Source organism: Petaurus breviceps, unplaced genomic scaffold (assembly GCF_028583685.1).
Source record: "Petaurus breviceps papuanus isolate PSGF00001 unplaced genomic scaffold, PetGlider_PUasm1.0 91133, whole genome shotgun sequence".
Lineage (NCBI taxonomy): Eukaryota > Metazoa > Chordata > Mammalia > Diprotodontia > Petauridae > Petaurus > Petaurus breviceps.
The window spans coordinates 31,229,687-31,247,442 of record NW_027187419.1 but is presented as its reverse complement, the minus strand read 5'-3'; the positions used below and the strand labels follow the sequence as shown (position 1 = coordinate 31,247,442).

The following is a 17,756-nucleotide window of genomic DNA, read 5'->3' as shown; positions in this document are numbered from 1 at the left end:
TTTGCTTTATTTTCTCATTTGTAAAATAAGCTAGAGAAGGAAATGACAAACTACTCCAGTATCTCTGCCAAGACAACCCCAAATGGGGTCATGAAGAGTCAGACAGGACTGAAAGGACTCAACAACTGGTGCCCATCACTGTGTCAGGCTCTGGGACTACAAAGACACAAGAAGAAACGACACCTCCTGTCAAGGAGCGTACATTCTATGGGGAGACCACTTACATGCATGTTCTGTATAAGCATATACAGAATAAACATCAAGATAATAGGAAGGAAGTTTAGAAGGGCACTAGCAATAGGGAGATTGAGGAAAGGCTTCAAGGTGAAGGTTGCATTTGAGCTGTGACGTGAAGGAAGGAAGAAAGGAGGGAAGGAAGGTAGGAAGGAGGGAAGGAAGGAAGGAAGGAAGGAAGGAAGGAAGGAAGGAAGGAAGGAAGGAAGGAAGGAAGGAAGGAAGGAAGGGAGGAAGGGAGGGAGGGAGGGAGGAAGGGAGGAAGGGAGAGAGGGAGGGAGGGAGGAAGGAAGGAAGGAAGGAATTCTATTTATCTAGGTAAGTCTCCAGAGATGTCATCGGAACTTGGGCTTTGCCCCACGGCTACCACGAGCTCTGATGCCTACGGAAAGGGTGGGATGGTGGTACTGCAGAAGAGCACCTCATTCAGAGTGAAGGGGCCTTTTTTGTGTCTACCACTGCTCCTGCTTCTTACTCCTGCGCCTGCGCCCAAACTCCTGTGACCTCCCCAAGACTAAGAATGGAATTGTCCCCGCCCCGTGCGTTCCCGCGCTTCTGTCCCGCCATTGGCCGGCGTTTTGAAACCTCGAAGTAACGTTGGCGCTCCTGGATGACGTAGAAACGGCTTTTGGAGGCGGAGTTGAGGCGTGGGTGGCCGCTGCGGTCTTCTGAGCCTCGGCCTGGGGCCAACCCGGCCCCAGCAGCACAAGAAGACCCCGGCGTTGAGCCGGCTTTCTCCAGGTGAGTGACTGAGCAAGTGCTGCAACCTCCGGCGCGGACCCTGAGCTGGGCGTGGGGTGCGATCGGGCCTTTGCAGCACGAGCCCTGGCGGCGACCCGGGCCAGCAGACGGAGCGTTCGATTCGCATCCTGGTGCGCAGTCTCCGGAGGCTAGCGGAGCCGAAGCGGAGGAGTCACGCTGCCCTGGCCGCTGGCTCCCCAGCCCAGGGAGTGCCTCCTGGCCCCTCTGGTCCACCCCCGTTACTTTACAGGAGAAGAAACTGAGGCCCAGAGAGGGCACGTGACTTACCCAAATTTTCACCTGGAGCAAGTAGCCAAGCCAGGACTCGAAACTCCTGCTATGTATCTTCAGGATGCATTCTCCCCCCTTTTAACAGTAAAAGAGACGTTTTCATCTTTCCTCCTGCATCAGGAATTACTCTCGCTTTTGTCTTTCTTTATCTGTTGACCCGTTTGTTTTCCCTTCGTTGCCAGAATAATAACGTAGCTACGGCGTCACTCTTTGCCATTAAGATAAAATGCAAGTTACTTAGTCTGGCATTTAAGACCCTTCACAGTCCGATTCCCTACTCCTTTTCCAACTCCCCCCCCCCCCCCCCACTCCCACCCCAGTTGGCTTGTTTAAAGTTTCTCTAAAACTGGATCTTAAAGCCTGGGGAGAATGTAACCAGAGTACTGGGGAAAGAATTCTAGGCCAGGAAGGAGATTAGGAATAAAGCTATCCCTTCATGATGATATTATAGCCAAGATGTGATAATGTCACCAGGAAAAGGAAGTAGAAGTGTCACAAATAAATTTAAAGCAAACTTTGTCCTGCCTGGCAAATGCCAATGTTAATTTCCTATAGTGACAATACATATTAACAATATATTACTAAGTTGAAAATATTATATATCGAAAATACATTTTCAGTTTATTCAGTCAATTCCCAATCTTGGGGCATAGAAGTTATTTCTAGTAGAATGTAAACATATTAAGGGAAAGACTATCTTTTATATTTGTAGTCTCTGCACAATGTCTGGCACATAGTAGGCTTTTAGTAAACATTGTTAATTGACTTCCAGTTCATTGCTATTATAAATGAAGCACCAGTGAAATTTTTATTTGCATGTCATTCCCTTTCACCCCTGCCCCACTCAGTAATATCCTTAAGACATAACCAGAGTAATAGTGGTGAAAGCAGTGGATTTAGAATATTTGGGTTCCCATCCCATCTCTTGTATAAGCTAATCTCTTTTACCTTTCATTTCCTCATGTGTGAAATGGGGATAATAATGCTTGCATCACCTCAGTAACAGGTTTAAGCTCTTTTTAAACACTAAATAACTGCTGATAAAGTCACTGAGAAAAGTGTATAATTAGTTTTTTTTAATTCTTATTATATATTGTTGGATTGCTCTGTAAAAAGATTGTACCTATTAAAGGTTTCACCTACAATGTAATAAGAGTATCTTTTCTATAGCCCCACCAAAACAAAGTTTCATCATTTTAATTGTGTTTGCCACATGGAGGGTTAGGATACCTCATTTTATTTCAAACTTTCTGATCCTTTTCTTTTATTGGCAGGTTAGGTAACTTGCTCAAGGTTACACAGCCAGTTATTTCTGGGTGTGGTGCTGAGTGTCTGAGCCTGGGATTCGATCTCATCCCAACATTGGAGCCGGTGCTCTTACTCGCTGAGCCACCTGGCCGCCCCGGTTTTTTTTTTTTTTATAAAAGCAATTAAATATTTTCATGTGTTGTCCTCTAAATTTAAAATGTTCCCCAGTTATGTAAGGTTACTGATGAAAATTTATATGAAGCCCCTTTTGTTTTTGTCTCTCTTAATAGAAGGGGTTTTTTTGGTTGTTGTTGAATACAGGACCTATATACCCAAAATACAAGAAAATGAAAAGGAAGGTAACAAAAGTTGGAAATTTTAGATTTAGTCCCAATGAGGAAGCCTTGCTTTTGAAAGAAGAATATGAAAGAAGACGAAAACAAAGATTACTACAGGTATGAGTTCTACATTTTTTTTAATTCAAATGAATGTTAAACATAAAAATAATGTAACATACGTAGATGTTTATAACTTATAAAATAACTATAAAAGGTGGGTATGGTGACAACACATACCTATAATCCCAACTACTGGGGAGGCTGATGATGCTGGATTTCCTGAATTCTGGAATTCTGAATTACCATGTGGTGAATTATTACTGTGTCCTCACTAAGTCTAAAATCCATATGGTAAGCCTAGCCAGAGTGGAAGGGAGTGAGGAGGGGAGCCATGCTTCAGCCTGTCAAAGGAAAAAAGGAGACACAAATTTTTTTAAGTATCTGCTCTTGTGAGCTACTTTACAAATATTATCTCATTTAATGCTTACAACTGGAGTGGAATTTAAGGTGTTAAGAAGGTATGTGCAATTGTCTTCAGTTGATAGTTGAGGAAGCTAAGGAAGGCAAGTTAAGTGACTTGCCCAAGGCCACACTGCTGGTAAGTGTTCTGAGGCTGGGTTTGAACTCAGGTCTTCCTTGACCTGGTATTCGAAATTCTTTCTCAACTACTTATCTATTTCTTTTGCTCTTTCCCACTACCACTACTATTCAACAGATTTTTTAAAAAGAAAAATAAAAGACTTCAAAACAGATGCATAGTTTGGCAAAACAAATTCTAGACAAATTTTGAACATTTATCATGTCTTGAAATGTTTATCTCCTCTCTGACAGGAGGAAAGTGATGTGTTTGCTTTACTCTGTTAGACTTGTGGCATATCTTTTTCATACATATGTGTGTATATGTCTATATGTGTGTATGTATATGTGGCAGAGTTCTAATCTTTCAAAATTATTTTTCTCTATAGTGTTATTATCATTGTATAGATTGTTCTAGTTCTGCTCACTTCACTTTGTTCATAGAGGTCTTCCCAGTTTCCTTTGAAGCTTTCTATTTCATTGTTTCCTGCAGCACAATAATAAACATTCATGTGTACCACAGTTTTTTTTGTTTGTTTGTTTGTTTTTAGCTCCAATAGGACAGGCTTTCCAGAAGAGCCGAACTAGTTCATAGTTTCCACCAACAGTGCTCTTTCTAGTGTTTGGTTTTCTCTTAGCCTCTCCAACATTTGTCATTTCTCTCTTTTGCCTAGCTGATGGGTGTGAAGTGGAGCCTCAAAGTTGCTTTAATATTCATTTCTCCATTAGTGATTTAGAGCTTTTTTTTCTTTTTCAAGAAATGTTTTTATTGTTGTCTTTTATTTTTTTTAATCATCCTAATTTCCCCCCAGTCCCTCTTCTCTAAAGACAAAAAAAAAGAAAGATAATTAGCATAACTGACTTAATACATTGAAAATGTCTGAAAATGTGTACAGTATACAACATTAATTTACCTTGCACCTATGCAGAAAGTCAGGATGGAATTGTCTTCTCATATCTCTTCTTTGGAGCCATGCTTTTATTCTTTGTAATTTTACAGCATTCACCTTTATTTTGGTAGTAGTGCTTCTATTTATTGTTGTAGTCATGTATATTGTGTTCTTGGCTCTTAATACTTTAACTCAAGTTGAAGTAGATCTTTCCATGTTCCTCTGTATTTTATTATATTAATCATTTCTTATAGTACAACAGTATTCCATTCTTTCATATATCACAATTTGTTTAGCCATTCCCCAGTTGATGGGTTATCTGTTTTGTATACAATTTTTTGCTATCACAAAAAGGTCTGCTATAAGAATTTTGATGTATAGGAAGACTGACTTCTTAGCAGTTACCTCCTAGGAGTATAAGCCTATTATTAGTGGAGTCTCCGAGTCAAAGGGTAAGGACATTTTAAGTTACTATATTTGCATAATTCCATATTTCTTTCATTTAAACCAAACAGGAAGACTTAAATTAGATGAAAGAAAAACTTACTGGAAGGATCATTAGACACCCAGCTGTTTGTTAAAAAAAAGTTCTGTACAAGTCCCTTTCCTGGGATTCTTTAGAATAAGATAAATACAATGTTTGTATATGATGATTTTGGTATTATTTTGCAAGGAGGTAAACTCTTAAAATTTTCTTTGAAACTTTTATGTTTCCCCATATTTACTTGTTTGTGCCTGCCACACTGTTTTCCCTTTCAGGTTAAGAAGAGTGACAGTGGCAGTTTTCTGGTGGGAATTCCCACCTCTTTCCTTAACTTAAATTTTTCCTATTTTGAATTTTTTCATTGTCTTGAATTTTCTTTAGATGCTTGGGTATTGCATTTTAGATAGTCAGGGTAATATATTTCTTAAAGAAAATTCATTTCTGATGATTGGGATCAAAATGTTCTGTTGTCTTTTATCCAACCTAATTAATGCTGAATTCTTTCCTTAGGTTAGAGAACAGGAAAGATGCATCGCTTTACAGATAAGACAAGAAGTGAAACAGAGGAGAGATCAGCACCTCCATCATCTAGCAGAAGAGTTGAGGACAGAATGGCAAAAAACACAAGAACAGAAAATTAAAGAGCTGGAAAAACTATATGTAGCAAGCTTACGGTCTGTGGGAGAGGGACATCGTGGTGCCAAGGAAAATGTGAGTAAAACTTGTACCACTCAGATATTCATGAAAGACAAACTTGAGTGCTTGAACTTTTTGATGCCATAATATATTTTTAAAATAGTGTGGGGAATTTAATTTCCAGTTGGTCACCCTGAATAATTATATACTTTCAGTAATCACATATCTTAGACATGTTCAGTGTGACAAATTAAAATTCTCTTTACTAATAAAGTATAAAATTGTTATGTGGCAGAAGCATTTATTGACATAGCATACCAACTGGCTTCTAGGAACTGTGCACCTATTGGTGACTGTTATTCTCACCAAAACCAACACCTCTGTATGTACTCTTGAACCCATTCACTTTTCTTTTCTACAGCAGATTGTCCCTTCTGTATCCTCTCAGATACAGAAATTATCAACCTTTCTCTTTGGTTCCTTCCGTACTGCCCACAAATACACCCAATGCTCTCTTATCCTTAAAAAGCCCTCATGACATCCTGCCTTCCCCCTCAAGCTGTTTGTTGTCCAGCACTTTTTGTCTCTTTCACAGTCAGACTCCTAGAAAAAGGTCCATTATTTGTCCATACTTGCTTCTCAACCTATCTGGCTTTCTATTTCAGCTATTAACTGAAATTGTTCTCTCCAGAGTGACCAGTGATCTCTTAATTGCTGAGTCAAATGGCCTGTTTTCAATTCTTAAACCCTCTACTGTATATATGACATTGTCAGTTATTGTCTCCTCTGTAATCTCTGGGTTTTTTTGATACTATTCTTTCTCCATCTCTACCTATCTTCCTGACAGCTCCTCTGTCTCTTTGCTGGTTCATCAAATCATGCTTCGTTATGGGTGTGCCCCAAGGCTCTATCCTGAACACTACTTTCTCTATACCCTTTCATTTGTTTTTTTCATCATCTTCCATAAGTTTAATCTTAACCTTTATATATGACACCCAAATCTGTATATAGCTAAACCTTCTTTTCTGAGACCCATTTTCCTATCTCCACGCATCTATTTGGCATTTCAAAACTATTTTGTATTCAAAATAAAATTCATTATCTATTCACCTAACCCCTGCCTCTTTTCTAGGTTTCTTTATTACTGTTGAGGGTACCTTATCCTTCCAGTCACCCAGTTTTACAATCCTTATATTGTCTCACTCCATATAGCCACTCATCTGCCAAATCTTGTTTCTACTTCCACATAAATCTCCTTTTCTCTATGCATACTGCCAGCACCATAATTCAACTTCCATCTTCTCTCACCTGGACTACTGCATTGGCCTTCTAATGGGTATTTGCTCTATATGTCTCTCCATTCCATTCCACTGTCCCTCACAACTGCTGAAGTTATTTTCCTAAAGTATAAGACTGATGATGTCATTTTTCCCAACTCAGCAAACTTCAGTGCATCCCTGTTGCCTTTACGATCAAATATAAATGTCTCTGGATTTTCTTAGCCCTTTACCAGCTGGTTCCAGCCTTGTTATAAGTTACTTTCTGTCCCTTATTCTGTAATTCAGCCAAACTGTCCTTTTTGTGTTTCATACATAGCCCTTCATTTTCTATCTCTTTGCCTTTGCGCTGGCTGTCTGCCATATCCAGAATTATTCTCTTTTTACCTTTGCCTACTAGAATCTACTTTTTTTTTTCAATACTCAGCTCAAGCTCTAATTACCTTGTGTTTGTTTTTTATATCTTTGTGTATCTATCTGCCCTGTTTCATTTTGTCTGTATCACTAGTACCTATCACAGTGTCTGGCACTAAAATAAATATTTGTTAGTTGTTTCTTGTTGAAGGGCTTTAAATAATGTGAAATAAGTCTCTTATTCAGTCAAGATGACTAAGAAAATTGAAGTTTACTTAATTGAATTTTTTTTAGACCACTACTGCTTAGAATGTTGATTATTCATTAAATGGACACTTTTCTCTTTTTCTCATTACAAATTTTTGGGCAGTAGATAATTAGCTATTAGTAGCTGGTTGTTTTGACTTCTCAGTCTCTAAACATAAATGTTGTTGACTTAACAACTTTTTAAAAAGCCTTTTGCTGGCCCCCTATAAATCTACAGTGGCTCACAATCTTACTACTATTTACTCTTTAACTAAGTAGTCATATATGCTTGAATTTAACTCAAACAGAATATATTGAAAACATGAAGAGATTTGCCTTACCTGTTATTTAATATGTTGGCTTTAGGAATGTACAAATTTGTATGAGTCTCATATACTTAAATCTTCGTTTGAGTTTAGATTGGAATTCATTGTTTCTTTTTGAATTATGATGGGTAAATGATGTTTTGTGGGCCTCACAAGTCATAAAGAACAAGGAAATTGATTATAAAGGAGATATTTCTCTGTTAGTTACTATAGGTAGGAAGGAAATATTTTAAAAGAATATGACTATTAAATAAGTAATTTTAAAAAGCTGAGTATAGTAGTTTTTATTACTCTGCATATTGTCAATATTCACTTCACTTTTTAATGTTTCAAGAAAGGAGAAATTTTTTTTATTCTAGTTTCAAATAAGACATGCTTCCATTGGTCATGCTTAATGTATACTTTTGTTATGATGTTTTAAATTGACCTGAAGAAATTAATTTTAGGCTCCTGATATAGATCGTTTGATAAAGCAAAGAGAGAAAAGGCGCCAAAGAGCAGAGGAAAGAGGCCAGGAAGCATTGAAAAAAGTGAAAAATGAAAAAGAAAAGCGATTGAAACAAAAAACATGGTAAGGTAGCATTTTTAATGTCCTGTATTTTTTGTAGAAAAAAAAATGACAAGAATGCTCTTAATTGTGACTCAGGTTAACACAAAATTAAGTATTAAATGATAATTACAGAAAAAGAGGCCACCCAATGTCATTTATTCTTTTTAACTTTTTGCAATTAACAAGCATTTATCTTCTCTCCTCTCCTCAATGAAAAAAGAAAGCTAAAATCCTTGTGACAAATGTCCTAGAATATCATAGTTAGGAAAGACTTTTTTAAAAGGTCGTATGGTCTATGAATCCCCTCTACAACATCCCCAATGAGTTAAATTGTCATCTAGGCTGTTTTAACACATACATTGAGTGGCAGTCATTCATTCTTTTTTTTTTTTATTGATGGTGGGCTTTTTTATATCACCTAAGAGTTCATTCTTAAGACAAAGCTCATTCCAATTTTTAAGTGATGATCTTTATTAGGAATTTCTTCCTCACCTATTAAATGACTAGGAAAAATAATACAGATGTTATTACTATTTTAAAAGGTGATCATGAGAAAGACCTGTAAAATTATTCTTTAAAAAATCAGTACACATTGAGGATATTCTTGATGAAAATAGGAGAAGGCAATAGTAAAGTTTTTAAAAAAATTATTCTCTATAGTAAACTTTATTTTCATAGTCACATAATTGTCTGAAAGTTACAAAGAATACAGTATACTACTGGGCTTATTTTTTTTGTTATTTAAAACATACACTTAAAACCATAATATCTAATCTGATGGAGTAAAATAAAGTCTTCAAGGCTCCCTAGGTTATCACTCATGTGTATGTTAGGACCATGTAAGATTCTTAAATGTTAAGTTAACAACAAAGATAACTTGGGTTCTCCGGTCTTTAAACCCAGATGAGATTTAAAGCAGGGACTATTTGGGCTAGCTCAGTATGTTTGCCACTGTCAGGGATCTAGGCATCATCCAGATGGAAGAGGATTCACTTCGGGTGATAACTTTGTGTTGATTACACTAATCCATAGAATGTTAGAGTCTCCTACATGAGATCCAAAATCACTCAAAAGAGTAACCTGATTGAACAGGAAAGAACAAATGAATATCTATTGTCCAAATGATAATGTGTAGTTGGATAGAGAGCCAAATGACCAGGCTCCACATGGCCAGTCTCCACACATAGGACCAATGCTGAAGATAGACAAGAATCGGAGCTTGTAATTGATTAAGGAGAAAGGGCATTGGATTAAATTGAATTCAGAAAATTGCACTGTAATTTACAATCTCAAGCTCCACCTTCAAGCATAGACTCATATTTTTAGCTGTAATCGTCTGGCTGAGGTAATATGACTGTGAATAATAGTTTACTACAGTCTCCAAAGAATCAGAATTACAGGTGACACAAAGGGAAATGAGGAGAAGGAAGGTAGGTGTGAGTAGGCTTTAGTACTCTTAACAGCAATAATTTGGTAATAAGAAGTAGTAAAATTACATTTATTTGGAAACTGGATGACCAGAAAAGGAGCTGAGCTGGTCATATCTCCAGAGTCAGTAATGAATAGCCCAAGTGATCACTGGTACCCTGTAAAATTAAAATTCCTAGAGAATGCTTTCAGTTTTAGGATTAAGAATTTGTTGTTGCACATAGATTAAATTCTCAAGATGGGAGGTCTGGATAGTTTGTGATTTCTCTACCTTTGGCAGAAGCTTGCATGGATGAGATCACAGATCTGCTGAAATTAAAAAATTCACTCTTGGTATTGAAATGTACATTTAAATAAAAAGAAAAATAATGTCATTTTAAAAACCTGTCTTATATTGAGCTAAGAATTATTTTCATGTATATACATCTCCCTGTCACTTCTCACTTATCCTTTGGAACCACATAGAACAAGTATAGTCACATTTCTTCATGCCTTTCATAGTAAGCTGTTGTGTTTTCCGCAAGTTTATTTTATTTTATTTTTGAGGCTAAATTTTCCTACTTTCTAACATGGTTTTGAATTCTGACATTATCCTACCACATACCTCTAGACACAGCTTAGTCTGTAAATATCTCTCTTAAGATGAGTTGCCTGAAACTGAACCAAATGTTCCAGATGTGGTCTGATATTAAAGTGTATAAGAGAATTATTATTACCTTCTTTAAATTTGGATAGTACACTTACTCTCTAAGATCACGGGGTTTTTGGTAACTATATTACACTGTGGAATAATCAAGTTACAGTCTCTTTTAACTAATATGTATTTTAATGTATAAACATATGTATATTTGTGTGCATATTAATAATTTAAGTCCTTTTTTTCCCATGTTTGCTGATTATAACTTTGTTTTCTTCGCAGCCAGCATTCTAATATTTGATATTTTGAACTTAATTGAATGTACTATTTTGGAAAGAGTGCTGGACAACCTTGGTTCTTTCTAGTCTGAATTCTGAAAACCTGGGTTCCAGTCCTGGCACTGCTATCTGCCACTCAGTTGACTTTGGGGTAGGCTGATACTCTCTTTAGCTAAGTTCCTTGGTCTGTTAAAGTAAAAATATCTACCTTGACTACTTCATAGGGTTATAAAGATCAAATTATATAATAAATGTGTATACTCATTGTTTGCCATAAAGTGCAGTCCAGATGTGAGGTGCTAAGACATCAGGGTTCGAAATGTTTTTTGGAAAAATTTGAAGACATACTATGTCTAGATGTGTTGTTTCAGGCACTATGGTATAAGGAATTAGATTAGAAGGCTTCTTGAGAGCCTTTATTTCTATTAAACATGTTACCTAATGCAAAAGATTAAACCATTGCATTATTTGAACTGATACACAAAATGGTTTGTGCATAGAGGGGAGAGTGGAGATATGTAAGCCAAAGTTCAAGTACTGCCTCTGCAATATATGGATTGTATGAACCTGAGCAAGTCATTTAATCTCTCATCTATCCCAGGCAGCTAACTCTTAACTTATAAACAGATTGATCATTTGCATCAGAAGAGGGAATTTTCTCCACTGGAAGTTCCTTACACTGATGAAATCTCAGGTCCCAGACCCAAAAGGGTCAGTAGAAAGGTACAGGTTGGGAAATTATTTGAACATTCATTTACAACCTGTCATTTCACTCAAGGTATGTAGAAACTCGTAAGAAAGTACTACTTGAGGAAAAAGAAAGAGCTGCAAAAATTGCAAGTCTGCCACCTCCTCCTTCAAATCCTTTTGAGGTGAGTGATTTTGAAATGGTTAAAAAAAAAACTAAACTGTCATTGTTGCATTTTTCTCTTAGAATATTGTGGTGAAAACAACAAAGAGTTAAAGGAAAAACTGACAAAAGGTTATTATGAGGGAATATTGGCTTTCTTAGAATGTTAATGAGAATGGACACCTGTTTTTTGCTATATGCACCTTTAAATGTAAATTTTTAGCAATTTTGGTTTCATTCTCTCAGTAAACATTTATTACTTGCCTACCATGTTCCAGGTGCTGTACTAAGCACTAGAAATACAAAAGGAGCAAAAGACATTTCTTGTCCTCAAGTAGCTCACAATCTGATTGATTTGACATGGAGGAGCAATTAGCTCTGAATATTCTGGATCCATTTCCTCTCTTCCGCCCTCCCCCTTTTTAAAATTTTCAGTTCCAAATTCTCTTCCTCCCTTCAGCCCCCTCTCCCACTCATTGAAAAGGCAAGAAATACAATACCCATTACATATAAATGTCATGCAAAACAAATTTTCACATATTAGCCATGTTGGCAGGGGGGGGGCAGGCTGAAGGCAGGATATAAACTTGGGTCCTCTGACTCCCAGAGTCATTGTATTTTATGTTGTAATATGACTATAGGTGTATCTGAGTCTAGTGAGGGGGAAATTCTAGTTGGATTAAAGGAGGATATAGAGTTTGGTTTTGGTCAAGGAGGCCTCTGGATCATGTAGGGTATTTCTCTTTGTCATGTGTAATTGTTTTCTTAATTGAACATTAGATTGTGAGTTTCTTGAGGTCAGAGACTATCTATTGCCCCTTTTTGTATCCCCAGCGCTTACATAGTGTCTAGCACATAGTAGGTGCTTAATAAATGTTTTTTGATTGATTGATTATTCTTTTATTGTGTTAGGTCTTTGGGATATCTGTTGCCCTTTTCTGCCTCTTAAGATGGTAGTTGCAGAACAGCTGCTGGTCTGCTCCTTAGGTATAGAGTACTCATTTATTCTATACACCAATGAAATCACCAGTCTGCCCCCCCCCCCCAAAAAAAAAAAGCCATACTTAAATTTTTCTGTTAGACAACTACTTACAATGCAAAGATTAATTGAGAGTAGTCAGGTTTCTTCTTTATGCATTTAGCCCAGATATAGAAGTAAAACAATAGAGCAACAGAACCCCTTAAAGACTTCCAATGCTGTTGTCTAATTTACATAAAAAGTTCTTGGCAATTTCTCTAGGAAAGAGATTGTTCCAACTGTATTGAGTTTATACAGCAAAATCCAGAAAATTCTGATAGTCTTTTGTTTATAGTGCCTTATGTTGGTTATTGTACATAGTAAGGATTTAGAGATGCTGCTGGGTCCCAGTAGATTGCTGGATCAAGTAGGAAAATCTATTACCTTATATATTTATGTATGTTTGTCTTATTTATTTATATCGTGCAGTTCACTCTTTTGCATGTTATCTCATGCAATTTAAAGCTTTGTTAATGTAGTAACTAGAGGAGTCATACTCCCTAACCATGTATATATGGGTGCATGGGCACATTAGCTGAAGTTTAGTAATCACCACATAACCTAGTAGGTAGCTTTATGATAGTTATTTCTGTGGTAATAGACTAGAAAATGAAATGGTTAGATTTTATGCTTTATATTTAAAACATGTTTTCTTATTTTTGTGATCATGTAGTAAAGTTTTGGTATGTTTCAAAGACTTTATTGCTGGATTTTTCAATTTATAGGCAGTTCTCACACTTAAGACATGCTACCTTCCTGGAAAAGGCACAGTAAGTACAAACTATGTAAATTATTTGATTTTCCCTCCAGTGGTGGTATAGGGGCAATACTCCTGACTGAAGACTCAATACCTACTATTTTTTAGAAATAACAACAAAAACCATATTTAATAAACTAAAAAGACATAAAGTATATAGCTTTATTGAATGTATGTGAATAAATTAAATAAGGCAATACAGTAACCACTCACTTAGTTATATTTAATTTGATACCATATATAACAGTATAGTAATTCCTACTTGTTGTTATTTTAACAAATTAGAAAATAATGGGGTACTGTTTTTAGAGTCATAAACTTCAGGAGAGTTTCTTTAGGGAAGTTTTTGAGAAGTTTTTTTTTTATCAGATTTAGGACTCCATGTTTTTTGAGAAAGTATACTAAAGATGTCTGTCAGCTGCTTCTTGCCCATTCTCAACTATTTCCTACAGTTTTCTGAACTAATCTGCTTCATTTTGCAGCCTAATGTTCTGTAAGACATAGTTGCCTTCAAAATATGTAAACTAGCTCTCATTTGCAATACATTTTTTAAAACTTATGATCCTTTATAATGTTTGTGTTTGTATTTGTATTTAGGTATCCAGAAAATAATTTTTCTCAGTTTATGTTCTCACAAGTGTCCATTTTATCCTCTACACTTTGTCCTTAATATGTCAGTTACAATCTTATAAAGCAATTTTCTTTCCTTTATTACCTGTTTTTAAGCATTAAAACTGCATATGACAAAAAGGTACTGATGTATTATGACTTTATAATAAATAATACAAATTTTGGTTTGTTTGATTGCTCTTCTTCACATGATACCATTGGGAAGCTAAAACTTTTTATTTGTGTGATACTATCATTGTTTAAATTATTTTTTGGAATTTCTTTTTCAGATTGCCTTTAGAGATATTTTGCCACATACTCAATAAAAGCATTCTTTTGCTGTTAGGTTTTGTCTTCTTTCTGCTTTTTTCCTTTTTTTGGTTTGACTTAGTTCTTCTCTCTCCTCTGCTCTTTGAACTGATAGATACTCAGTTTTTGTGCAGTTTTACATAGAATGGCCTTCTGTAAATATTTTATGTTACAAATGTAGGTATGATTAGCCAACTCTTGAGGGGAAGGGAAAGGGAAAGCACATTTATATAGTGCCAACTATGTGCTAGACCCTGTTAAAAGCATTTAAATACTATCTCATTTAATCCTCACAACAACTCTGGGAGGGAGTTACTATTATTTATCCTCATTTTACAGCTGAGGAAATCGAGTCAGATAGAAGTTGTGACCTGTCTGAGGTCATATAACTTGTAAGCCCAAGTTTCGAAATTTGAACTTAGGTCTACATGACTCTAGACCTAGCTGTCTGTCCCCTCTGCCCCCTAGCTACCTCTAAATAGAAATACTAAGTGCGATTACCTTTAATTTTAATCTCCCAATTTTATTTTTATTTTATTTTTTTTTTTGCTTTTTGGAGGGCAATTGGGGTTAAGTAACTTGCCCAAGGTCACATGGCTAGTTTTGTGTTAAGTGTCTGAGGCTGGATCTCCCAATTTTTTTAAACTATCTTTTCAGATTGAAAGCAGTATGTATATGATCTGTTGTTAATTTTTTAAAGTGTGGTATAGGTATGCACATGCACACACATATTTTTTACTACATGAAAGTATTTACATTTAATAGTTTTAAAATTAGATAAGTAAACTTACTTTGCAAAATAATTGTGCTAATACTCCCTGTGATTTGTTTGTGGTCTCCTTAGTGTAAGATGCTCTCTACCTATTGATTGCAGTTTGTCCTTGCCTTTTCGATCTGTGATTCTTATCTGTGTCCTTCATAAATCTACCAGAGAGAATCTACTCAATGAGTTGGACAACTCATTTAATTTTTTAGTGTCCTCAGCAGTTCTTTAAGACCATAGTTATAGAACTGTTGCTCATCTTTACTTGAGATCTTTTAATGGTTCGTGCATGCTAGTGTAACAGTCGTGCATTTATCTGTTATCTTTTGCTTTGATTCCTGGAATCAGGAAGAACTGAGATCAAATGTGGTCTTAGATACTTTTAAAAGCTCAACGACCCTGGGCAAGTCACTTATTTGCCTCAGTTTCCTTATCTGTAAAATGGTGGTAATAACACCTCTTCTCCCCTCCCCCTTTCCCGCCCATATGAGATAATTGTAAAGGGCTTAGCACAGTACCTGGCACAAAGTAAGCACAATGTAAATTTTAGCAATTATTGTTGCTATTATTTTGACCCACTTCCTTTTCCAGTCAATATGTGTTCTTAGTGTCTTTTATGCCATTTTTAGTGTGTAAATCATAGTATGTTATTGTCTGGTTACACCTACTATATGTCTTTTTGTTGCCTTGTCACCTGAAATATTGATTATTCCAAGATATTGTTCTTACGATTCTCAGCTGCATAAAATAATTAAAAGAATAATTGGTATTGGGGTGGCCAGGTAGCACAGTGAGTAAGAGCACCGGCTCCAGTGTTGAGAAGACCTGGAGATTGAATCCCGGGCTCAGACACTTAGCACCCACCCAGAAACACCTGGCCGTGTAACCTTGAGCAAGTTACTTAACCCCAATTGCTTAGGGGTGGCCAGGTGGCTCAGCGAGTAAGAGCACTGGCTCCAGTGTCAGGATGACCTGGATCAAATCCGGGCTCAGATACTCAGCACCACACCCAGAAATAATAACTGGCCATGTAACCTTGAGCAAGTTATTTAACCCCAATTGCTTTAAAAAAAAAAAAAAAAGAATAATTGGTATTAAAGATATGGGTTTTGACATCAGGGAGAAACTTAGGATCATTGAAAATGCTACACAATTTCTTAAATACCATACAGCCTATTCAGTATTGGAACTAGTACTTTGTGTTTCTGTACAATATATACGTTGATGGACTAAAAAGAGCTACCATTCAACTTCATGATATGACTGATGTGTATTCTTTATGCATTTTGTTTTTCCTATATGAATAATTATTAGGATAATCTAACTTTTGAGTGGCTATGGATTTTACTATGATGTCCCTATAGCCCTCAGGACCACTGTTCTTTTACAAATAGGAGCTTCTGGAGTTCATTTCATGTGGCTGTGACCATTAACAGCTTAACTTTGGGTAATAAAACCAAAATTTACTCTACCTACTCATCTTATCTTAGCTGACCCCTAAAAATACCACATCACTTGTCATTCTCTCCACTATAGGCTGCTGCTTCTCCTATTTCACCTGACCCATAGAGTCAGGAGGAGAATAGTAATATCTGTGCATTCTGATTATAAACACCCTCTCTCCCTGATCCCTGTTGTTGCTATTTCCTAACTTCCAGTTCATTCTCCTGTTTTCTCAGTGACTTTACAGTTATCTCTTATGTTCTATTTTTACCATCCTCAGAGAATTGAACATTCATACTGATGAGGTATTCACTGTCACATTCTGACTTTTAGATATCAGGTCAAGTAATTTCCTCTGTACCAGTCAGAAATCTGGGATGCTTTTAATTCCTTTCTCTGATTCTTACAGTAGGATGTGTTCTCCACCTTGCATCCCTTCTGTAATGGAAATGCAAATTTGAAGATCTTCCCTGCCCCTAGGCCCTTTGATTGGCTTAAGAGACTCTGAGAACCTTCCTTGATTTGAAAATATACTCTGCCTCCTAATAGGCTGAATGTGGTCACATGGAGCCTGTGGCAGGAGGCTTGGTTTTCAGGAATGCCCACACCTTGATGCTGTGTGATTGGGCAGTGGGTCAAGAGGGTGGTTACATTCTCTGACCCAGGAGAAAGCTATATAATCCCTGATGTGAGGCTTTGCTTTGGGGCTCACTTTGAGAAGTGTTCTGTGATTTGATCAGATGAGACTCTGGGAAGCCATTGTTGAGAGCCCCCTGGCTTTGAAAAACCCAGATGTTGATTTCATATGGATGTAATGGTTGGACAGTTTGGAAACCTGTCTACTTGATCTCTTTCTCTGTCATGATAACTCTGAAGTTTGGGGTGCTGACCTTTTTCCCCTGAGCTAGGTAAACGATACATATTTGACTGATTAAAGTAAGCTTGTTAAACAATTTTGACTTGCTTTCCTTTAACAAAGCAGATCTAAGAACCTGTGTTGGCAGCCACCCTGGGGACGCTGGGGTGCTTGCTGATACACCTTCCCAGGAGGCAACTTGGAATAGTGGGAAGAGTGCCAGCTTTGGAGTTAGAGAACCTGAATGCACATTCTGGCTTTATTAGTTGTGTATGTGATCTTGGGCAAGTCACTTAATTTTTGTTGGCCTTAATTTCTTAAACTATATAAAAGAAGGGTGTTGGCCTTGGTAGCCCTAAGGATTTTTCAAGCTCTCTGTCTGTAATCTGAGAACCTGTGGGTTATCGTCTTTATTTCTTAGACAATCCAGTTTGTACCTCTTGTAGGAAAGGCTTACATTTGTTACTTATCTTTGAGCATTCACTGGACTTCCCTTTTTCCTTTGACTTTTACCCTCAACCTCCTGAAACAGAACTAGGTTCCCCTCTGACTTTTCATATACCTCTTCCTTTTTCTCTTCCTCCTTCTGCTCAAATCTTTGTTCTTTCTCATCTTCT

At 36.7% G+C, this 17,756-nt stretch overlaps 1 protein-coding gene across 9 annotated transcripts in view; it reads left to right on the top strand.

The window, feature by feature from the left end:
• Positions 1 to 17,756, top strand: part of CEP295 (centrosomal protein 295) — a 97,654-nt gene that overhangs the window by 3,003 nt on the left and 76,895 nt on the right. For 6 of the 9 annotated variants that reach the window (XR_011166767.1, XM_069080209.1, XM_069080208.1 and 3 more), the window contains exons 1-6: positions 853 to 975; positions 2,836 to 2,969; positions 5,313 to 5,513; positions 8,088 to 8,212; positions 11,313 to 11,406; positions 13,128 to 13,172. Coding sequence is in view for 8 of the 9 variants with exons in the window: in XM_069080209.1 (XP_068936310.1) it covers positions 2,862 to 2,969; positions 5,313 to 5,513; positions 8,088 to 8,212; positions 11,313 to 11,406; positions 13,128 to 13,172 (573 nt within the window). In the remaining variant the exon portion in view is untranslated. Of the gene's footprint in view, positions 1 to 852; positions 976 to 2,540; positions 2,672 to 2,835; positions 2,970 to 5,312; positions 5,514 to 8,087; positions 8,213 to 11,312; positions 11,407 to 13,127; positions 13,173 to 17,756 lie in introns of those variants that run through there. The other 3 variants (XM_069080212.1, XM_069080206.1, XM_069080213.1) reach the window with 2 other exon arrangements.